This window comes from Euprymna scolopes, chromosome 37 (genome assembly GCF_053919585.1).
Source record: "Euprymna scolopes isolate OS-2025 chromosome 37, ASM5391958v1, whole genome shotgun sequence".
Taxonomy (NCBI): Eukaryota; Metazoa; Mollusca; class Cephalopoda; order Sepiida; family Sepiolidae; genus Euprymna; species Euprymna scolopes.
The window spans coordinates 11,880,844-11,897,191 of record NC_136518.1 but is presented as its reverse complement, the minus strand read 5'-3'; the positions used below and the strand labels follow the sequence as shown (position 1 = coordinate 11,897,191).

At 32.6% G+C, this 16,348-nt stretch overlaps 1 protein-coding gene across 9 annotated transcripts in view; it reads left to right on the top strand.

Annotated features, from left to right (window-relative positions):
- The window catches only part of LOC145261088 (septin-5-like), a 494,396-nt gene that overhangs the window by 291,504 nt on the left and 186,544 nt on the right, over nucleotides 1–16,348 (top strand). Inside the window, exon 1 of one of the 9 annotated variants that reach the window (XM_080119271.1) lies at nucleotides 1,694–1,986. The exons of 7 other annotated variants lie outside the window; for them this stretch is intronic. In XM_080119271.1, the coding sequence (XP_079975397.1) occupies nucleotides 1,882–1,986 (105 nt within the window). In that variant the 5' untranslated portion in view covers nucleotides 1,694–1,881. Of the gene's footprint in view, nucleotides 1–1,693; nucleotides 1,987–16,348 lie in introns of those variants that run through there. One more of the 9 variants, XM_080119273.1, reaches the window with a different exon arrangement.

Genomic DNA, 16,348 nt, shown 5'->3' with positions numbered 1-16,348 from the left:
GTCGTATGTAAATAACATCTGATGAGTTGATGAGAAGAAAATTTCTATGAAAACATGAAATTATAGAATTGTCATTCCATTAACGAAACGGCTGTAATGAAGAGATCCAAGATACAATAAACAAGAGTTACATTAAAGAAAAAATGTAAGTCTTTGAATTTCAATAAAATCTTATACTATATATATATATATATATATATATATATATATATATAATTAAAGGTTATGAGGGTGTTTATAAGCATGAAAAACGATGTTATTTTTGTATTTAATACTTTTTATTGCTATTTTTTATATTTCAAGCGGACCTCCGCTCTTGGTCACAAAAAAGTATCCAAATAAAAAAGAAAATATAACAATAAAAATATTAAATACAAAAAGTAACATCGTTTTTCATGCTTTAAAAACCCCTCATAACCTTTAAGTCACTATCCTAGAAGCATACGTGGACTTTTAACATTATATATATATATATATATATATATAAAGCGTGTGTGTTATCCCAAACAAGGTATATTGTCACTGAGACATAGGGGGCTAGTGTAATAAGCGACCAGAGTTATAGTAGGTATTCTAAGAGGGAACTTTGGTTAACATTACATTTAAATTTCTGTATGTCCGCACAGTTGGGAAAACAGGGAGCAGATAGAAAATTCCAAAAGCAAGCGGTTCCAGAAAAGGAGCTATTTTCGATATCTGGGGACCTCTACAGTGAAGGGGTACGATTTTGCTGCTCGTTGAGTAGGTCGAAGGTATTTACATTAAGGAGAGAACACATACAGTAAGTTCGGGGGAACACATTACGTGGAAGGACCACTAAAACCAGCACGTGGGTGCAACATTGCGGCGATGGGACAGAGGCTGGACCTTGGTAGACATTGCAGGTCTTATTCGCCAGAGCTGACAACAAAATACCAGGGTCTTATGTACGACATGAAAAGAAACCGGAATCTTAAGATAATTTCCATAATTCCAGTAATTATAGGAGCTACTGGACTCATGAAAAAAATTTTTTTTAATCTACCTGGAAAATATACCCGGTGAACCAAGTGCAAGAGAGATTCAAACAATTGCACTTAAAAGGGCGGTCAGAATCTTAAAAAGATCTCTCGGTTGGAATATCTGAGTTAGCGGGTGAATGATTGGCATCTGGCAGTATGCACCATCCCCAGCTTGAACAAACTGATAGGAAAATTAAACAAAAATACAGACTTTTTTGTGCCTTAAGACCTGTTATTGCTTCAGCAAGTATATCATGTAAATAAGTTTATAAGAAAATTGTGATTGCATGGTTCGCACCCCCATGGACTTTCACTGTCGTTGAACTACTTTAATATAAAATAATGCATATTTTACTTATTTCTGGTTTCATTTTAAATAGTTGTTTTCTTTTCTTTCTTCTTCGTCTTCTTCTCCCCCCCCCCTACTCACTCACTTTTCGTCTATTACGTCACGGACACTCAATTACGTACGTACACACAAAAAACTTATTTATGAGCCCCCTCCTCCCCTCTCTCTTTCTCTCTCCTTCTACCTCTCCTTCTCTTTCTCCCCTCTCTTCCTCTCTCCTTCTCTTTCTCTCCCACTCCTTCTCAATCTCTCTCTATTTCTTTCTCTCCCTCCCTCTCTCTGAGCATTTATTTATTTATATATTCATTGTATTTTTGTTTTTTTTTCTAAACTTACATTTTTCTTTCTTTTTTTTTTTTCCTTTCGGGTGTAACGTGACTTTCTCTTTCTTTTTTAATATTACAACCCCCCTCTTCCTCTAAATAAATAAAAAAAAAATTGCAAAAAAAAAAAGAAAACAGAAAAAAAACAAAAAAGAACAAGAAAAACAAATGCTCTATATTTTCCGATAGTTGTCCGCATGACAGAAATATGTCCGGCGGGGACCGTGAAAACGGATTTGAAACACCACAGAGTGACCACGTAGGCGACCCGAAAACAGAAGGTCCCAGCATAGTTGTCATACACCGGGTATATGTAAGTTGGACTTCTTTTTTTTTTTTTCGTTTTTTTTTTTTTTTGCATAAGTTTTGCTCGAGGCGGGTCGTCAATATTTCACGAGGATGATCCGGTTTACCTGGTAAAAAGTTCAACCCACGTTTTTGCATAGATATTGATTTTCTGTTTGAATTCTTAAAAACCACGTCCCTTATTCTACTTCCGAATCGAGGTTAAAAGGGCTCATTTTGTAATTAATTGTTTTAATTTTCGTGTTATTTAGGTACTTCTGCATTTAACAACCCGCGATTTCCACGAATTACTCGGGTGTGTCCGGCAGATGACGCAACAAACCGGAAACGGTCGACAAGTAGCTTTCTGCATAAATAGACATTTTTTTTTTTTTTTTTCCAATGTATTACTCAAGGAATTTCAGTAGTCGTCGCCATTCTTAACCTGGGGAGAGGGATTTGTAAGAATTTGTGTTTTCTTTTGTTTGTTTTTTTTTTGTTTTTTTTTTGTTTTTTTTTTTTTTTCTGTAATAAGGCTCACCCGGACGTTTCCGGTTCTTCCCGTCATCTGCCGGGACCACCCGAGTAAATTCGTGAAAATCGCGGATCAATAAATGCAGAAGCACCGTTGTTAATTTATTTTATTTTATTAATTCATTTTTATTTAAAATCGTCCCAGATAAGGCACATTGCTATTTGGACGTATCGGACTACTATTTGGGACTATGCACACGGGTACAATATGTAGGGAGTTCAGCACTAGAGGTCTGTTCGCTCTACATTTAAAACTTCTGCCTGTTAGAACAGCCAGGGAAGCAGGAAACAGGGAGGGAATTTCAAATTCTAGCAGTTTGAGAGAAGAAACTGCTAGACTTTGGAATTCCCTTCCGGATGTCTGCTTCCCCTGCAGAAATCAAAGCATAATGTAAACATATCTCGATGCTCAACTCCCTACATAGTATTTCTGTAGATGTCCCAAAATTGCAGTCTTTTTACGTCCACGTGACACTGTGCCTTGTTTGAGGTGAAAAAGCAATAAAAAAATAATAATAATTAAAAAAAAAAAATAGATAGCTTTCCAGCATCTGGAGAGACTTCAACGATGCAGGAGGGGTGAGATTTTTCTGTTTCTCGAATTAGTCGAGGGCTCTGTACGTCGGGGGGGGCACAAATGCTATGATTTATTTATTACTTGAAACAAATCACATTACCATTAAGACGTAAGAGGTTACTGTGTTTTAGGGCCATAATTCCAAAGGCATTCTAAGTGGAGAGTTCAGCTGCGAGATATTTGTTCACATTACATTTACATTTATGTCGGTACAATCATGGAAACAGGTAGCAGGGAGTGAATTCCAAAGACCAGCAGTTTGAGTAAAAGAAACGGTAAGTGTAGAAAACTTTTCGGCATTTGGGACCTCTGCTATGAAGAGGAGGAATTTTGCTGATTTTCAAGTTTGTTTGGGAGTATTTACGTCGAGGTAAGTACTAGTGCTGCCAGTTCGTCCGAGCAGATTCCAGAGAAGTACATGTAAAACAAACCCAGGGATGCAACATTATGGTGATGAGACAGAGGTTGGAGCTCTGTAGACAGTGTGACATATATACAGGGTGAGTCACGGGAAACGGATGTTTTTTAAGGAAAACAAAAATTTTATAATGTACATAAAAACATTTACTAAACTATGCCATTATGGAATATTTAGAAGCGAGGAGCATTCTAAAAACATCCGTTTCCCGTGACTCACCTTATATTAGATTAGAAGTTCCTTTTTTTGAGGGGGGATGGAATTCCTGACTTGGGAAGGGGGGAGGAAGCTATTGGTTGGTGCACCAGCCCAGATGTGGCAACAATACTCAGCTAAAAGACAGTAAGTTATTATTATCATTTTTTTAATTCGCCTCAAACAAGGCACGCTGCCAGTGAGACAGAAGGAAATACTGTGAATTAAGGGCCAGATTTATAGGGGCCATCCTAAGTGAGTAGCTGCAGAGGTGGGATTTTGCTACATGCTAATATAGTTGAATCCATTGTTGAAGAAAGGGTACGGCCACCAAACAAATATATAGGGTTAATATTATATGTAGTTACAACTGGCTTGTGATGTATATCACAAAAAAGTTGATCACAAAAAGAGTTTGTTTTTTTTTTGTTTTGCGATCAAGTGCGGAAGACTGCTTGAAATATAAAAAATGAAATATTAAATATTTAAAAAAAAAAAAAAAAAAAAGCATCGTTTTTATGCTGCAAAAAAAAAACCTCATAACCTTGAAATTCGGAAAATAAGCATAAATTTTTTCGATATTGATTCCGATACCCCCTAAAATTCTAATTTTTACGATTCCGATTAATCATCTAAACATTCTCTTATGTATGTATATATATGTGTATGTATGTATATATATATGTGTATGTATGTATATATATGTGTATGTATGTATACATATGTATATATATATATATGTATATATATATATGTGTGTGTATGTATGCATATGTATATATGTATGCATATGTATATAATATGTATATATACATATGTGTGTATGTTTCTACGTATATATATGTGTGTATGCGTATGTATGTGTATATATATATATATATACACATTTGGGTGACCCCAAAAAAACGGGCCTCAACTCTAATTAATAAAGTGTATACGGGGCCCGTTTGGGGGGGTCACTCAATACCGAAAGTATATATGTGTGTGTATATATATATGTCTGTGTGTATGTAAATATATGTGTGTATATATATATATATATATATATATATATATATATATATATATATATATATATGTGTGTGTGTGTGTATGTATGTAACAATGTATGTGTGCATATATATATATACATTATATATATATATATATGTGTGTGTGTGTGTATGTATGTAACAATGTATGTGTGCATATATATATATACATTATATATATATGTGTGTGTGTGTGTGTGTGTGTGTGTGTGTGTGTGTATGTAACAATGTATGTGTGCATATATATATATTATATATATATATATGTGTGTGTGTGTGTGTATGTATGTAACAATGTATGTGTGCATATATATATACATTTTGTATGTGCGGTCGTTCTTCCTTATAATTTTTCTTGAATAAATTATTTCAGTTTGAATCATTACAATTTCTTTTCGTCCTTATAAATTTTTGCACCACAGCGGACACGTGACACCTTAATAAGGAGAGTTCTGCTGATTGATCGCAAAGTGGGGCATTAGTTTAATAGAACGTTATAATTGAAAAGTGATGGCCCACTTTAAAAGTCATTATATAAACTTAAAAAAAAAAAAAAATCCGGGCTAATATGAAAGTTAAGTCTGTTATCGACGATAGTCAGCAGGAAAAATAAGAAAACGTGAAAAGAAATTAATTTTATGACAGGGGTGAGATATCGTTCCGTTCAGAGGTCTGCTGATTTTTTTTTTTTATGACAAGCTCGTACATCAGAGAGTTTTTTTTTTTTTTTTTTTCTTATCTTCGTTTATATATATATATATATATATATATATATATATATATATATATATATATATATATATATATATATATAATGTTGTTGTTTTAAACGATAAATATGGTTTAATAGTGGCTTCGCCTCGAAGTTTAGTTTTTATTTTTACTTAGAAAGTCGCCCATCATTTGTATGGACGTATATAACATTTTATTTATTTTTTATTATTTTAAAAACAGTAATCTATGTCTTTATCTTCGTTTTTATATATATATATATAAAAGTGAACGTGTCTGTCTGTCTGTCTGTGTACATTTCCCTACGCAATAACTCTGTCAATTTTTAGTCTATAGACTCGAAATTTGAAATACCGGGTACTGAGATTTGGGGAAATCGATGTGACGGGTGTCAGCCAGAAATTTGGCTGTTAAGGGGTCAAATTTCAACGATTTGACCTTTAAGAACTCTACCAAACTCCTCCGACAATTTTGGGTCTAGACACTTGAAATTTTAGATATAGGTTCCTTGAACCTGGATCTAACTTAATAAAGTGATTTGAGCCCGAAACTATAAATTTTAAGGGGTCATAATAGGGGTCAAATTAAAAAAAAATTACTCTTTTTTTTTTTTTTTTTTTTTTTTTGCTCAGCATACACCTCCAAACACCCGGGCAAGGCCGGGCTGAAATGCTAGTATATATATATATATATATATATATATATATATATATATATATATATATATATATATATATATATATATAATCTTTGCTAAGTAAAACGGTCTAATTGTTTCTGAATTTTTGAGATGAGGATTGGTTATTCGTATTATTTGGATTCATCAGACTACTGTTCTCATCTTGAGTGTAATTTTCACAACGTTGGAAATTCCGTCCAAATTCCCGAATGCGACAGAAACATTCGGCAAGATACACCTGAAGAAGGCCGGAGGTTACATAGACCGAAACGTTGTGAAAAATCACACTCAATATGAGAACAGTAGTCCGATGAATTATTATAAGAACGATCTATTTGTTATGCAGAAAAAGTAACCGGTTTTCTCAGAACCTAGATACCCATTTATGGAAAGGATGTAAGATTTATTTTGTTTTTTTTTAAATAAATTTGATAAAAGTAAATGCTAACCTCTTAATATATGATCGTTAATTGGAGATTTGTGTATGTACAATATGTTGCTAGAAAGGTGGTTTCTGATGAGAAAAAATACTGTTCCAACAATACAATTACTTGATAAATATTATTCAGACCCTGCTCTAATTATTAAACACAAATAAAACACATTAATTTTGCTTGATTGGATTAGTCTAAATAATGCAAGTTAATGGTGAATAAGACATTAAAGCTATAAAGTGAAATTAATACTCGGTTAGCTAACTTAATCTTGAATGAAACCAGTTAATCATAAATTAAGGTACGAGGGTCGTTCCAAAATTGTTTTTTCTACGTAGTCATCACTAGGTGTATCAGAATTTTTGTAGGAATTTTTGACACTCCTAACACGAAACTGCAAATAAAATATAAAAAAAAAAAACTCGTAATTTCTCTTTTAAAGGTGGGTTATTTATTTTCTTTATGGATTATACTTCCAAAATAAACTATTAAAGTTGTATAAAAAGTAATAGAAATATTTTTAAAAAAAATAGTAATGAAATTAATTGAATGTTACGAGTTCAGTATTTTTCAATTTTTAAACTTTAAAAATCTATCAAAATTTTTCTATCGATTCTATTTTTACGATATTTTCAGGGTCACTGTGAAATTTTATGCTCTTTCCAATAAATCGAATATAATATTTTAGACAAACGTTTTTTTTTTAATTCACGCCCCACCCCATTTTCAAATGTCTATTAAAAAGTAAATAATTAATTTATGTACCAAAGTTTTATATATCACAAATTGAAGATAAAAGATCAATAAATAATGTATTCAAATTTAAAACAAAAAAAAGTTTTTTAGAAATTTACCTGTAAAGTCCGAAGTTTATAACCTTTTTTAAAAAAAAAAAAAAACACGTTGTTTGCATTTTTTTTTTTTTTTTTTTTAATGAAACCTTGGTCCTTGCTCCTTTAATTGAAAAAAAAAAATAGGGCTTGAATTACATTTTTCGAGGAGTTATAAGCTTCGAAAGATAGCGGGTGGAATTATTCAATAGTTTTCACGAAATTTCTGACACTGCTAAGTCATCACTACTCTCAATGCATTTTTTTTTTTTTCAGCCTAAAATTTGTTGCACGGTGTAATAAATTTGATAAAAGTAAATGCTAATATGTACAATATGTTGCTAGAACAGTGGTTTCTGATGGGAAAAAATACTGTTCAAGCAATACAACTACTTGATAAATATTAGGTTGACAAGAAGGTTTATAAACAGCAAATACCCATCTATGCTCTGATGCCAATCTGGTATCTGTTGAAATAAATGGCTCTCGTCTTGGGGAGGCTTCATGTTTTGACAAGCTTCTATGCTTGACTTTTACTCCTGACCTGAAATAGAACACGTATATCAACTCCATTGTCAAGGTTGCTGCAAAAATGGTGGGATCCTTCTACCATTCCAGTAGATATGTCACTCCTGATGCAATTCTCTACCTAGATAAAAGCCAGGTACGGCCAACGATGGAGTACTGTTGCCACATCTGGGCAGGAGCTGCTAGAAGCAGCTTATCCTGCCTTGACAAAATAGATTCATAGCTTAGTGGGGGATGCCCTTTTCTCTTCCCTGCAACCTCTTTCTCACAGAAGAGACATTGCGAGCCTGTCTCTACTTTATAATTATTTTTCATATCAAGTGCTCAGCTGAGCTTCAATCTATGGTCCCCCTTCGCCAAACTTTCACGAAAAACACTCGTCTAGCCAAAACCACTATCAATACTTTCCCACTATCTTCATCTGTGCATAAACCTAAACGTAGATTCCATAAACAAAGCCTCTTTCTTAAAACTGCACACCTGTTGAATTCTCTTCCGATTGCCTGCTTTCCAGCTGACTACAATCTGATTGTCTTCAAGTCCAATGTAAACAAGTTCTTGATGAACCGTCCCCCTAAGAAATCCAATTTGCAAAATTCCCACTACTTATGTTTACTACACTATAATCACATCGACTAATGTATACCCATTACCCTTTATCCTCGAGTGGCCTCCGGGCCTTGATAGATGGTGACTCCTGTGTAAAAAGAAAAAATAAATAAATAAATAAAAGAATACCCTCTTGTACGTTTTGCTTATTTTGTATTTATTAATGGTGATGGGGGGGGGGGACGCCCAGCCTTGCGCGATCATAAAATACGCTTAAATATATTTCAATTCATGCAGATTTCGTATTTATTATTGCAAAGCCAAATTCTATATTGAATATTATATTGTAGCTAACATATAATCGTGACTTCAAAAGTCTTTAATAAAATGATTTGGGGTGCCATCAGCTAGAATCGAAACCAAAACATTTAGCACATGAACCACGTCTCTTATTGATGTACCTATTTACTATGCCTCCCCACGGGACAGAGTTAGACACCAGGGTCGTTTTTTAACGTGGAGAAAAGGTACAAAAATAAAAATTGTCTCAGTCGTGAAGGATTTCTCCTCCACCGAACGAGAACAAGAAATAGAATAGCATCTGAAGAACAGATGGTATTTATTTGCTCCCCGACCGAGCAAATTAGGCACAAGGCCGATTTTTAATATGAGGAGTGAAGGGGAAATGGGGACCAACTCCACGGGGAGTAGGGGAGCTGGATAGTGACAATTGGTATGAAGGGTTTCCTCTACATTGACCAAGGTCTTATATGTGGGGTCGCCCCCACATATGGTCTTTGCTTGCAGTATCTGCCGGAACAGATGGTATTTATTTGCTCCCCCACCGAGCAAATTAGGCACAAGGCCAATTTTTAATGTGAGGAGTGAAGGGAGGGTGAAGGGAAAAAGGGGACCAGCTCCCGAGAGGTGGGAAATGGGAGCTGGTTAAAGGTCAGGCATGTGGGGTTGCCCCCACATCTGGTCTTTGCTTGCAGTATCTGCCGGAATAGATACTACACTTTGATCTTGGCCAAAAGGCCAAGAAGTCTCTTATTGATGTAGCTATCAAGAGATAGGTAATAGAGATTTAATATCAAACGATTTAAAGAACTGAATTGAATTTGGGCATGCGAAGAAAGAAGTAAAAATATGTCAGCAAGTTGAAATGAACATTTCTCATTTCAATTTGCCAACATGCGTTTGTACGTATTATTCATCAATCCAAACAAAGATTTCATTCGTTATAAACCATCGTTGGTGTATGATAAATATTTCCTGCTAATTTCAGTGTTATGTGACCAGTAATTTAAGAGTTCATCAGTTACATATTTACACACAGACACACACACATACATCTACTGTTTTATTTATATAGATTACTTAGCTTTATTTTATTTTTTTATTTTATTTTATTTTTTTCTCATGTTCACCCCCTTACAAAGCATATCGCCACTTAAGGGGCTACCATTTGGGACCATGTCTAGAAAAGATTAACAAGATATTTGTTTGTTACATTTAAACTTCTGCATATCAGTACAGCCAGGAAAGCAGGCAACAGGAAGGGAATTCCAAAGTCTAGCTGTTCGAGGGAAGAAACTATTAGAATAGAAAGCTTTTTGGCATTTAGGGACATCGACAGTGAAGGGGTGAGATCTTATTGCTAAGCGGGTTTGTCGGAGATATGTACGTCGAGAGGGTACAAACGAGTTCATTAGAACACATTCCATTAAAATATTTGTTAAACAGGCACAGTGATGCAACATTGTGGCGATGGGACAGTGGCTGGAGCTTAGTTGATAAAGTGGGACCGATTAGATTAGACAACTCTTCTTTGGACTTTATCTAAGAGGGAGAGACTAGTGGTAGATCAGCCCAGATGTGGCAACAATACTCCATGCATGGGCAAATGGTGGTTTTGTAGAGGTATAGAATACTCTCAGGTGTGTTATATGTGCGTAGATGCATTATATATATATATGCTGTGCGTAGATGCATTATATATATATATCTATAGCACATATATATATATAACGCGTTATATATATATATATATATATATATATGTGCTATGTATGTGCTATAGATATGTTATGCTATAGATGTGTTGTATATATGAATAGATGCAAGATGCATTATATATGCAAAGATGCGTTAGATTTAAAGATGCAGTATATGCATTATGGTATGTGCATTTAGATATGACCGATAAAATAGCTGCAGTAGAACAACATTGTCTAAATCCATATAGTTTGTCAGAAAGATTAGATTTTGTGAGGTGCTGGACTAGTGCTTGATTGATTAATGAATCAAAGATTTGAGCAAAGAGGATGAGGAGACTTAAGCGACGTAATTTATATTATTTTATTTATTTATTTTTTATTTTTACAATGTGTCTTCGGTGATCGGGAGATCCTATTTATCAAAAAGGAGGATAGGTGATAACATGCTACGAACATTAAACTAGCATATCTATATGCTAATTTAATGTTTGTAGTATGTTATTACCTTCTATTCTTCTTTTTAATAAATAGGATCTCCCGATCGAATAGCTTATAATTTGGAAACCATGACCTACTTACATACGTTAAAGCTGCTACGATATATATATATGTGGTAAAACTGGTAATTAGTAAAAACCTGAAGAGAGTGCTCAATACTATATTGCAGAGCAAATATGTGTTTTATTTTTTTTATTACCGTTTTATCTGTTTGGTTACATATGTTTCAGATGTTGGACCATGTTTACGATCCAACAGCCTCGTCAGACCTTACAGAAGTGGTTGTTAGTATTAAGAAGTGTTTTAGAAGAAAAAAAGGGAGGTTGAGGTAGGAGATAATAAGGAGGGAGGGAGACGGGTATTGACAAAATATTTTAATACTAACAACCACTTCTGTAAGGTCTGACGAGGCTGTTGGATCGTAAACATGGTCCAACATCTGAAACATATGTAACCAAACAGATAAAACGGTAATAAAAAAAATAAAACATATATATATATATATATATATATATATATATCTCGTGTCAGAAGGCGATGAAAAGAAATCAAAGAAAGTGCTCGATTGCGGATGTGAAAGCAAAGACACCGCCCGTTAACCGGTGTTTTTTTCTGTTTGTTTATATTCGTTTTGTTTCGCTTTTTCAAAGACGTTAATGAGCTGTATTGATTTCATATCAGCCATAAATGGCTGGTTCAATACAATGAAACCACTGGCTCACCTTTGGAATATGTATATATAGTTTGTTTTTTTAATATATATATATATAATATATATATATATATATATATATATATATATATATATATATATATATATATATATATATATATACACACACACACATATTATAACCGATTTCTGTTCTCTTCATGTTGGTTCTGTTCAACTGATAAACAGGTTGGCTTTTGTTTATTTCTGTGCTGGTTTTATGTGATGAATGAAAGAATGTCTTTGTCACAAACGAGCTGGTGCTTTAATTGTGAGAAAAACACGTGAACAATTTTTTCTTTTTTTAACCTATTTCTCCACTCGTTTATTTACCATTCACAAATACTATGTTGTCCGCAAGAATGAAATTGCGACTTCCGTGCAAGTACGTATTTAACTATAAAGTGCAAGCGTTTCGTCGACAGACGCGTACTGAGTTGGTCCTAACACTTTATACTAGTAAAAAAAAAAAAAAAAAAAAAAACAGGATGGATTTTTTCTAACGTATCGTCGCTTATTATTTCCAGTGAAATGGAATCCAGCATTATTCGGAAACATTTTATATGATTTTTTAGATGAGGGCTGATTGTTTATACCACTCGTTTTGGTTGGACTATTGTTCTCATCTTGAGTGTTATTTATGCAAAGTTTCGGTCCATAGCGACCGATATGCTTGACGAAGGTCGAAACGTTGCACAAATAACACTCGAGGTGACTGGTGCTACCAGATCAGGTTGTCTGAAGATATTGGCTCCCTGAGATGAAATGCACCTAACATTGATGTTTTTTTGTTTTTCTACTTTTTTTGCAAAACTTAATTATGTTCTGCAAAACCACCACCAACAACAACAAAAACAACAACCCACCTTTCCCCACCTTTTTTTCCTTTTTCCCATTTCTCTCTCCTCCACTTCCTAACTTAAAATGTATCAAACATTAATACTATAACTGTTTTTCCTCTCCCATTGCAAAACTCCTGTTCTGCAGAGTAGGGAACAAAAACGATAAAATCCACTATAAAACAACCAAACCAAACACAACAAACTAGCGATCGAAGATACACTCTTAACTGTATCCTCTGGCCGGCTTTGGGTAGGATTGAAACCGCAACTTCGGTGCCCGTAGTGCAGTGGACAGAAATGTTGAATCTTTACGGTTCCAGGCGAGCATTGTTTAAAGATAGCAGTTTCAATCCTACCCAAAGCCGTCCAGAAGATTAGTTGGCTAAAATGTGGTGAGACAACAACAACAACTATGGAAGGCAGTAATTACTGAGGATGCAGTTGAAAGATACGGCATTCCTATCCTGTCGCAGTTAACAACCTGATGAAGGCCAGAGGATTAGTTGGCTGAAACGTGGTGAGACAACAACTAAAAGATGAGGATAATAGTCCGTAAATAAATAAATGAATGAATAAATAAATGAATAAATGAATGAATAAATAAATAAAATAAATGAATAAATGAATGAATAAATAAATGAACGAATGAATAAATAAATGAATCAATAAATGAATAAATAAATGAATCAATAAATGAATAAACAAATGAATGAATGAATGAATAAATAAATGAATCAATAAATAAATAAATGAATCAATAAATAAATGAATGAATGAATGAATGAATAAATGAACAAATGAAGAAATGAATAAATGAACGAATGGATAAATGAATAAATAAATAAATGAGTGAATAAATGAACGAATGAATAAATAAGTGAATGAATAAATAAATAAATGAATAAGTGAATGAATAAATAAATAAATAAGTGAATGAATAAATAAATAAATGAATAAGTGAATGAATAAATAAATAAATGAATAAGTGAATGAATAAATAAATAAATGAACGAATGAATAAATAAATAAGTGAATAAATAAATAAATGAATAAGTGAATAAATAAATAAATAAATAAATAAATGAATAAGTGAATGAATAAATAAATAAAAGAATAAAAGTAAAATTTTACCTTAAAACATGAATAACAAGTCCCAAAAATAGTTTTCCCAAATTTCACACACATTTCATTAGTGTTCATGCTCTATTTACAAACAAATGTCTATTTTGTTTAAAAAAGAAAACAAAAACAACTCTATTTTGTGTTATTGCAAGTTTCTTATATTTATTTTAATACCTTTACTACGTTATAATCACATTGACTAATGTATACCCATTAACCCTTATCCTCGAGTGGCCTCCGGGCCTTAATAAGTGGTGATTCCTGTGTAAAAAAAAAGTGTTAATAAGAAAAAAGCTTTCATACATTATTTGACAAAATTCTGTGATAAAACTTGTGAAAGACATGAATTCAAAAAGACATAATTTCTAGAAATGTAAAAAATAAAAATTCTTTTTTTTTTTTCATAACACAAGTGTTAAAAAAAATATTTATAGAAATGCAAAATATGAAAGTTTGTTTCGTGATAGTACAAAAAATGTTAAAACTAAAATATTTTTTAAATAAATTATTTCCATATGGTTTCGTATTTCGTTTCATGTTTACTGGTTTCCGTTCCATATTTAGATAAACTGAGTCCACTTCCGGCGTCTTAACTTTAAGTGGTGATTTTTTTTATTTTTTTATTTTTTACTTTATCCGAAAACTTTGTGTTCATGTTTTATTAAAAATTTTAAAAATCTCTATTTTTTTGTTAAAAAAACAGTCTGTGTTTTTTATAAGTTTCTTATATTTATTTACAAAAAAAAAAAAAAACTTACACACACACTCAGAAAAACACGCATCCAAAAATTTCAAAATTCTGGCTTTGTTACGAAAAAAATATCTTTTCCATTTTCAATTCGGGTTTGAATTTTTGACACCCCTAACACGAAACTGCGAATAAAATATAAAAATAAAACTCGTAATTTCTCTTTTAAAAGTGGGTTGTTTATTTTCTTTATGGATTATACTTCCAAAATAAACTATTTAAAGTTGTATAAAAAGTAATAGAAATATTTTTTTATTTTTTAAAAAACAGTAATGAAATTAATTGAATTTTACGAGTTCAGTATTTTTCAATTTTTAAACTTTAAAAATCTATCAAAATTTTTCTATCGATTCTATTTTTACGATATTTTCAGGGTCAATGGGAAATTTTATGTTCTTTCCAATAAACCGAATATAATATTTTAGACGTTTTTTTTTTAATTCACGCCCCCCCTTATTTTGAAATCTCTATTAAAAAGTAATTAATTTATGTGCCAAAGTTTTATATATGACAAATTGAAGATAAAAGATCAATAAATAATATATTCTAATTTAAAACAACAAAAAAAGAAGTTTTTTGGAAATTTACCTGTAAAGTCCGAAGTTCTTCTTTTTTTTTTTTAAACACGTTGTTTGCATTTTTTTTTTTTTTTTTTTTTTTTTTAATGAAACCTTGGTCCTTACCTCTTTAATTGAAAAATAAATTAGGGTTTGAATTACATTTTTCGAGTAGTTATAAGCTTGGAAAGACAGGGGGTCGAATTATTCAATATTTTTCACGAAGTTTCTGACACACCTAACCGTCGTAAAAATTTACCCAAAAGACACCCTAAGAAAATCAATTAAAAACGAAAGAAACCGGAAGTGTAGTCGAAACAGTAATCGTAAAGATAATTAAATTTATTTTCTTTTTATATCAAAAAAGGAACCATTAGATGTTTTTGTTTGTTTTTTGTTTTTTTCTTGCGTTTTGTCCACATATTTGTTTACAAAGTCTTTCCATTAATCGTCGAGTATTCAGTCCGTCTGTGATAATATAAACATGACACTTTTATTTCTTTTCTTCTTCTTCTTCATTTAAGAGCGGAAGGAACTTCGAATTTTTTTAAAACGAACACTCGACATTTTTTAATCTTAAACTCGGTAGATTATACACATGCAAGGGAGGTAACTCTTCCGAATAAGTTTATTTTTGTATTTCTTATTTAGCGGCAAATCAACTTTTTTTATGTTTATTTAACGCTGAATATATATATTGAAGGCACCATTATATATTTACTTTGTTGTTGTTGTGTGTGTTGTTTGTTTCTTTTTTTTAACTGATTAAAATCGGGTTTGCTTTACAATCCGCAGATGTACGAAAAATTTGCCATAAAAACAAATATATAACAAATAAATGCAATCAAAGGCAAGAGCTTCAGTCTCTGTCCCATCGATGTTGCATCTCTCTGCCTGTTCTACAAGTATTTTAATGGTGAATGCTCCGACGAACTACAAGCCCTTGCACCTCCTCGACATAAATACCCCCGACAAACCTGACAAGCAGCAAAATCGCACCCCTACACAGTAGAGATCCGTACATGTAAAAGAAACTTCTAATAGTTTCTTCCCCAGAACTGCTAGACTTTGAAAATCCCTTCCGGGTTCCTGCTTTCCCAACTGTACTGACATGAAGTTCAAGTGTAATGTGAACAGACATCTTGTTGCTCAACTCCCTACATAGTATCTCTGCAACTTATGGCCTCGGTAGTAGCTCCGTACATCAAAGTGGCACTGTGCCTTGTTTGGGATGAAAATGGAATTTAAAAAATAAAAAAAGATAAGTTACTTGTCTATTTAACTGAATAAGTTTTTAGTGTTTTTATTTAATGTAAAATGTTTATTCAGTTCGAACAAACAAGTGGTATTGAGCGCCACTTGCAAAGAAGAAAAAATGGCTGCGACGTCTCTTTACATCTTTAA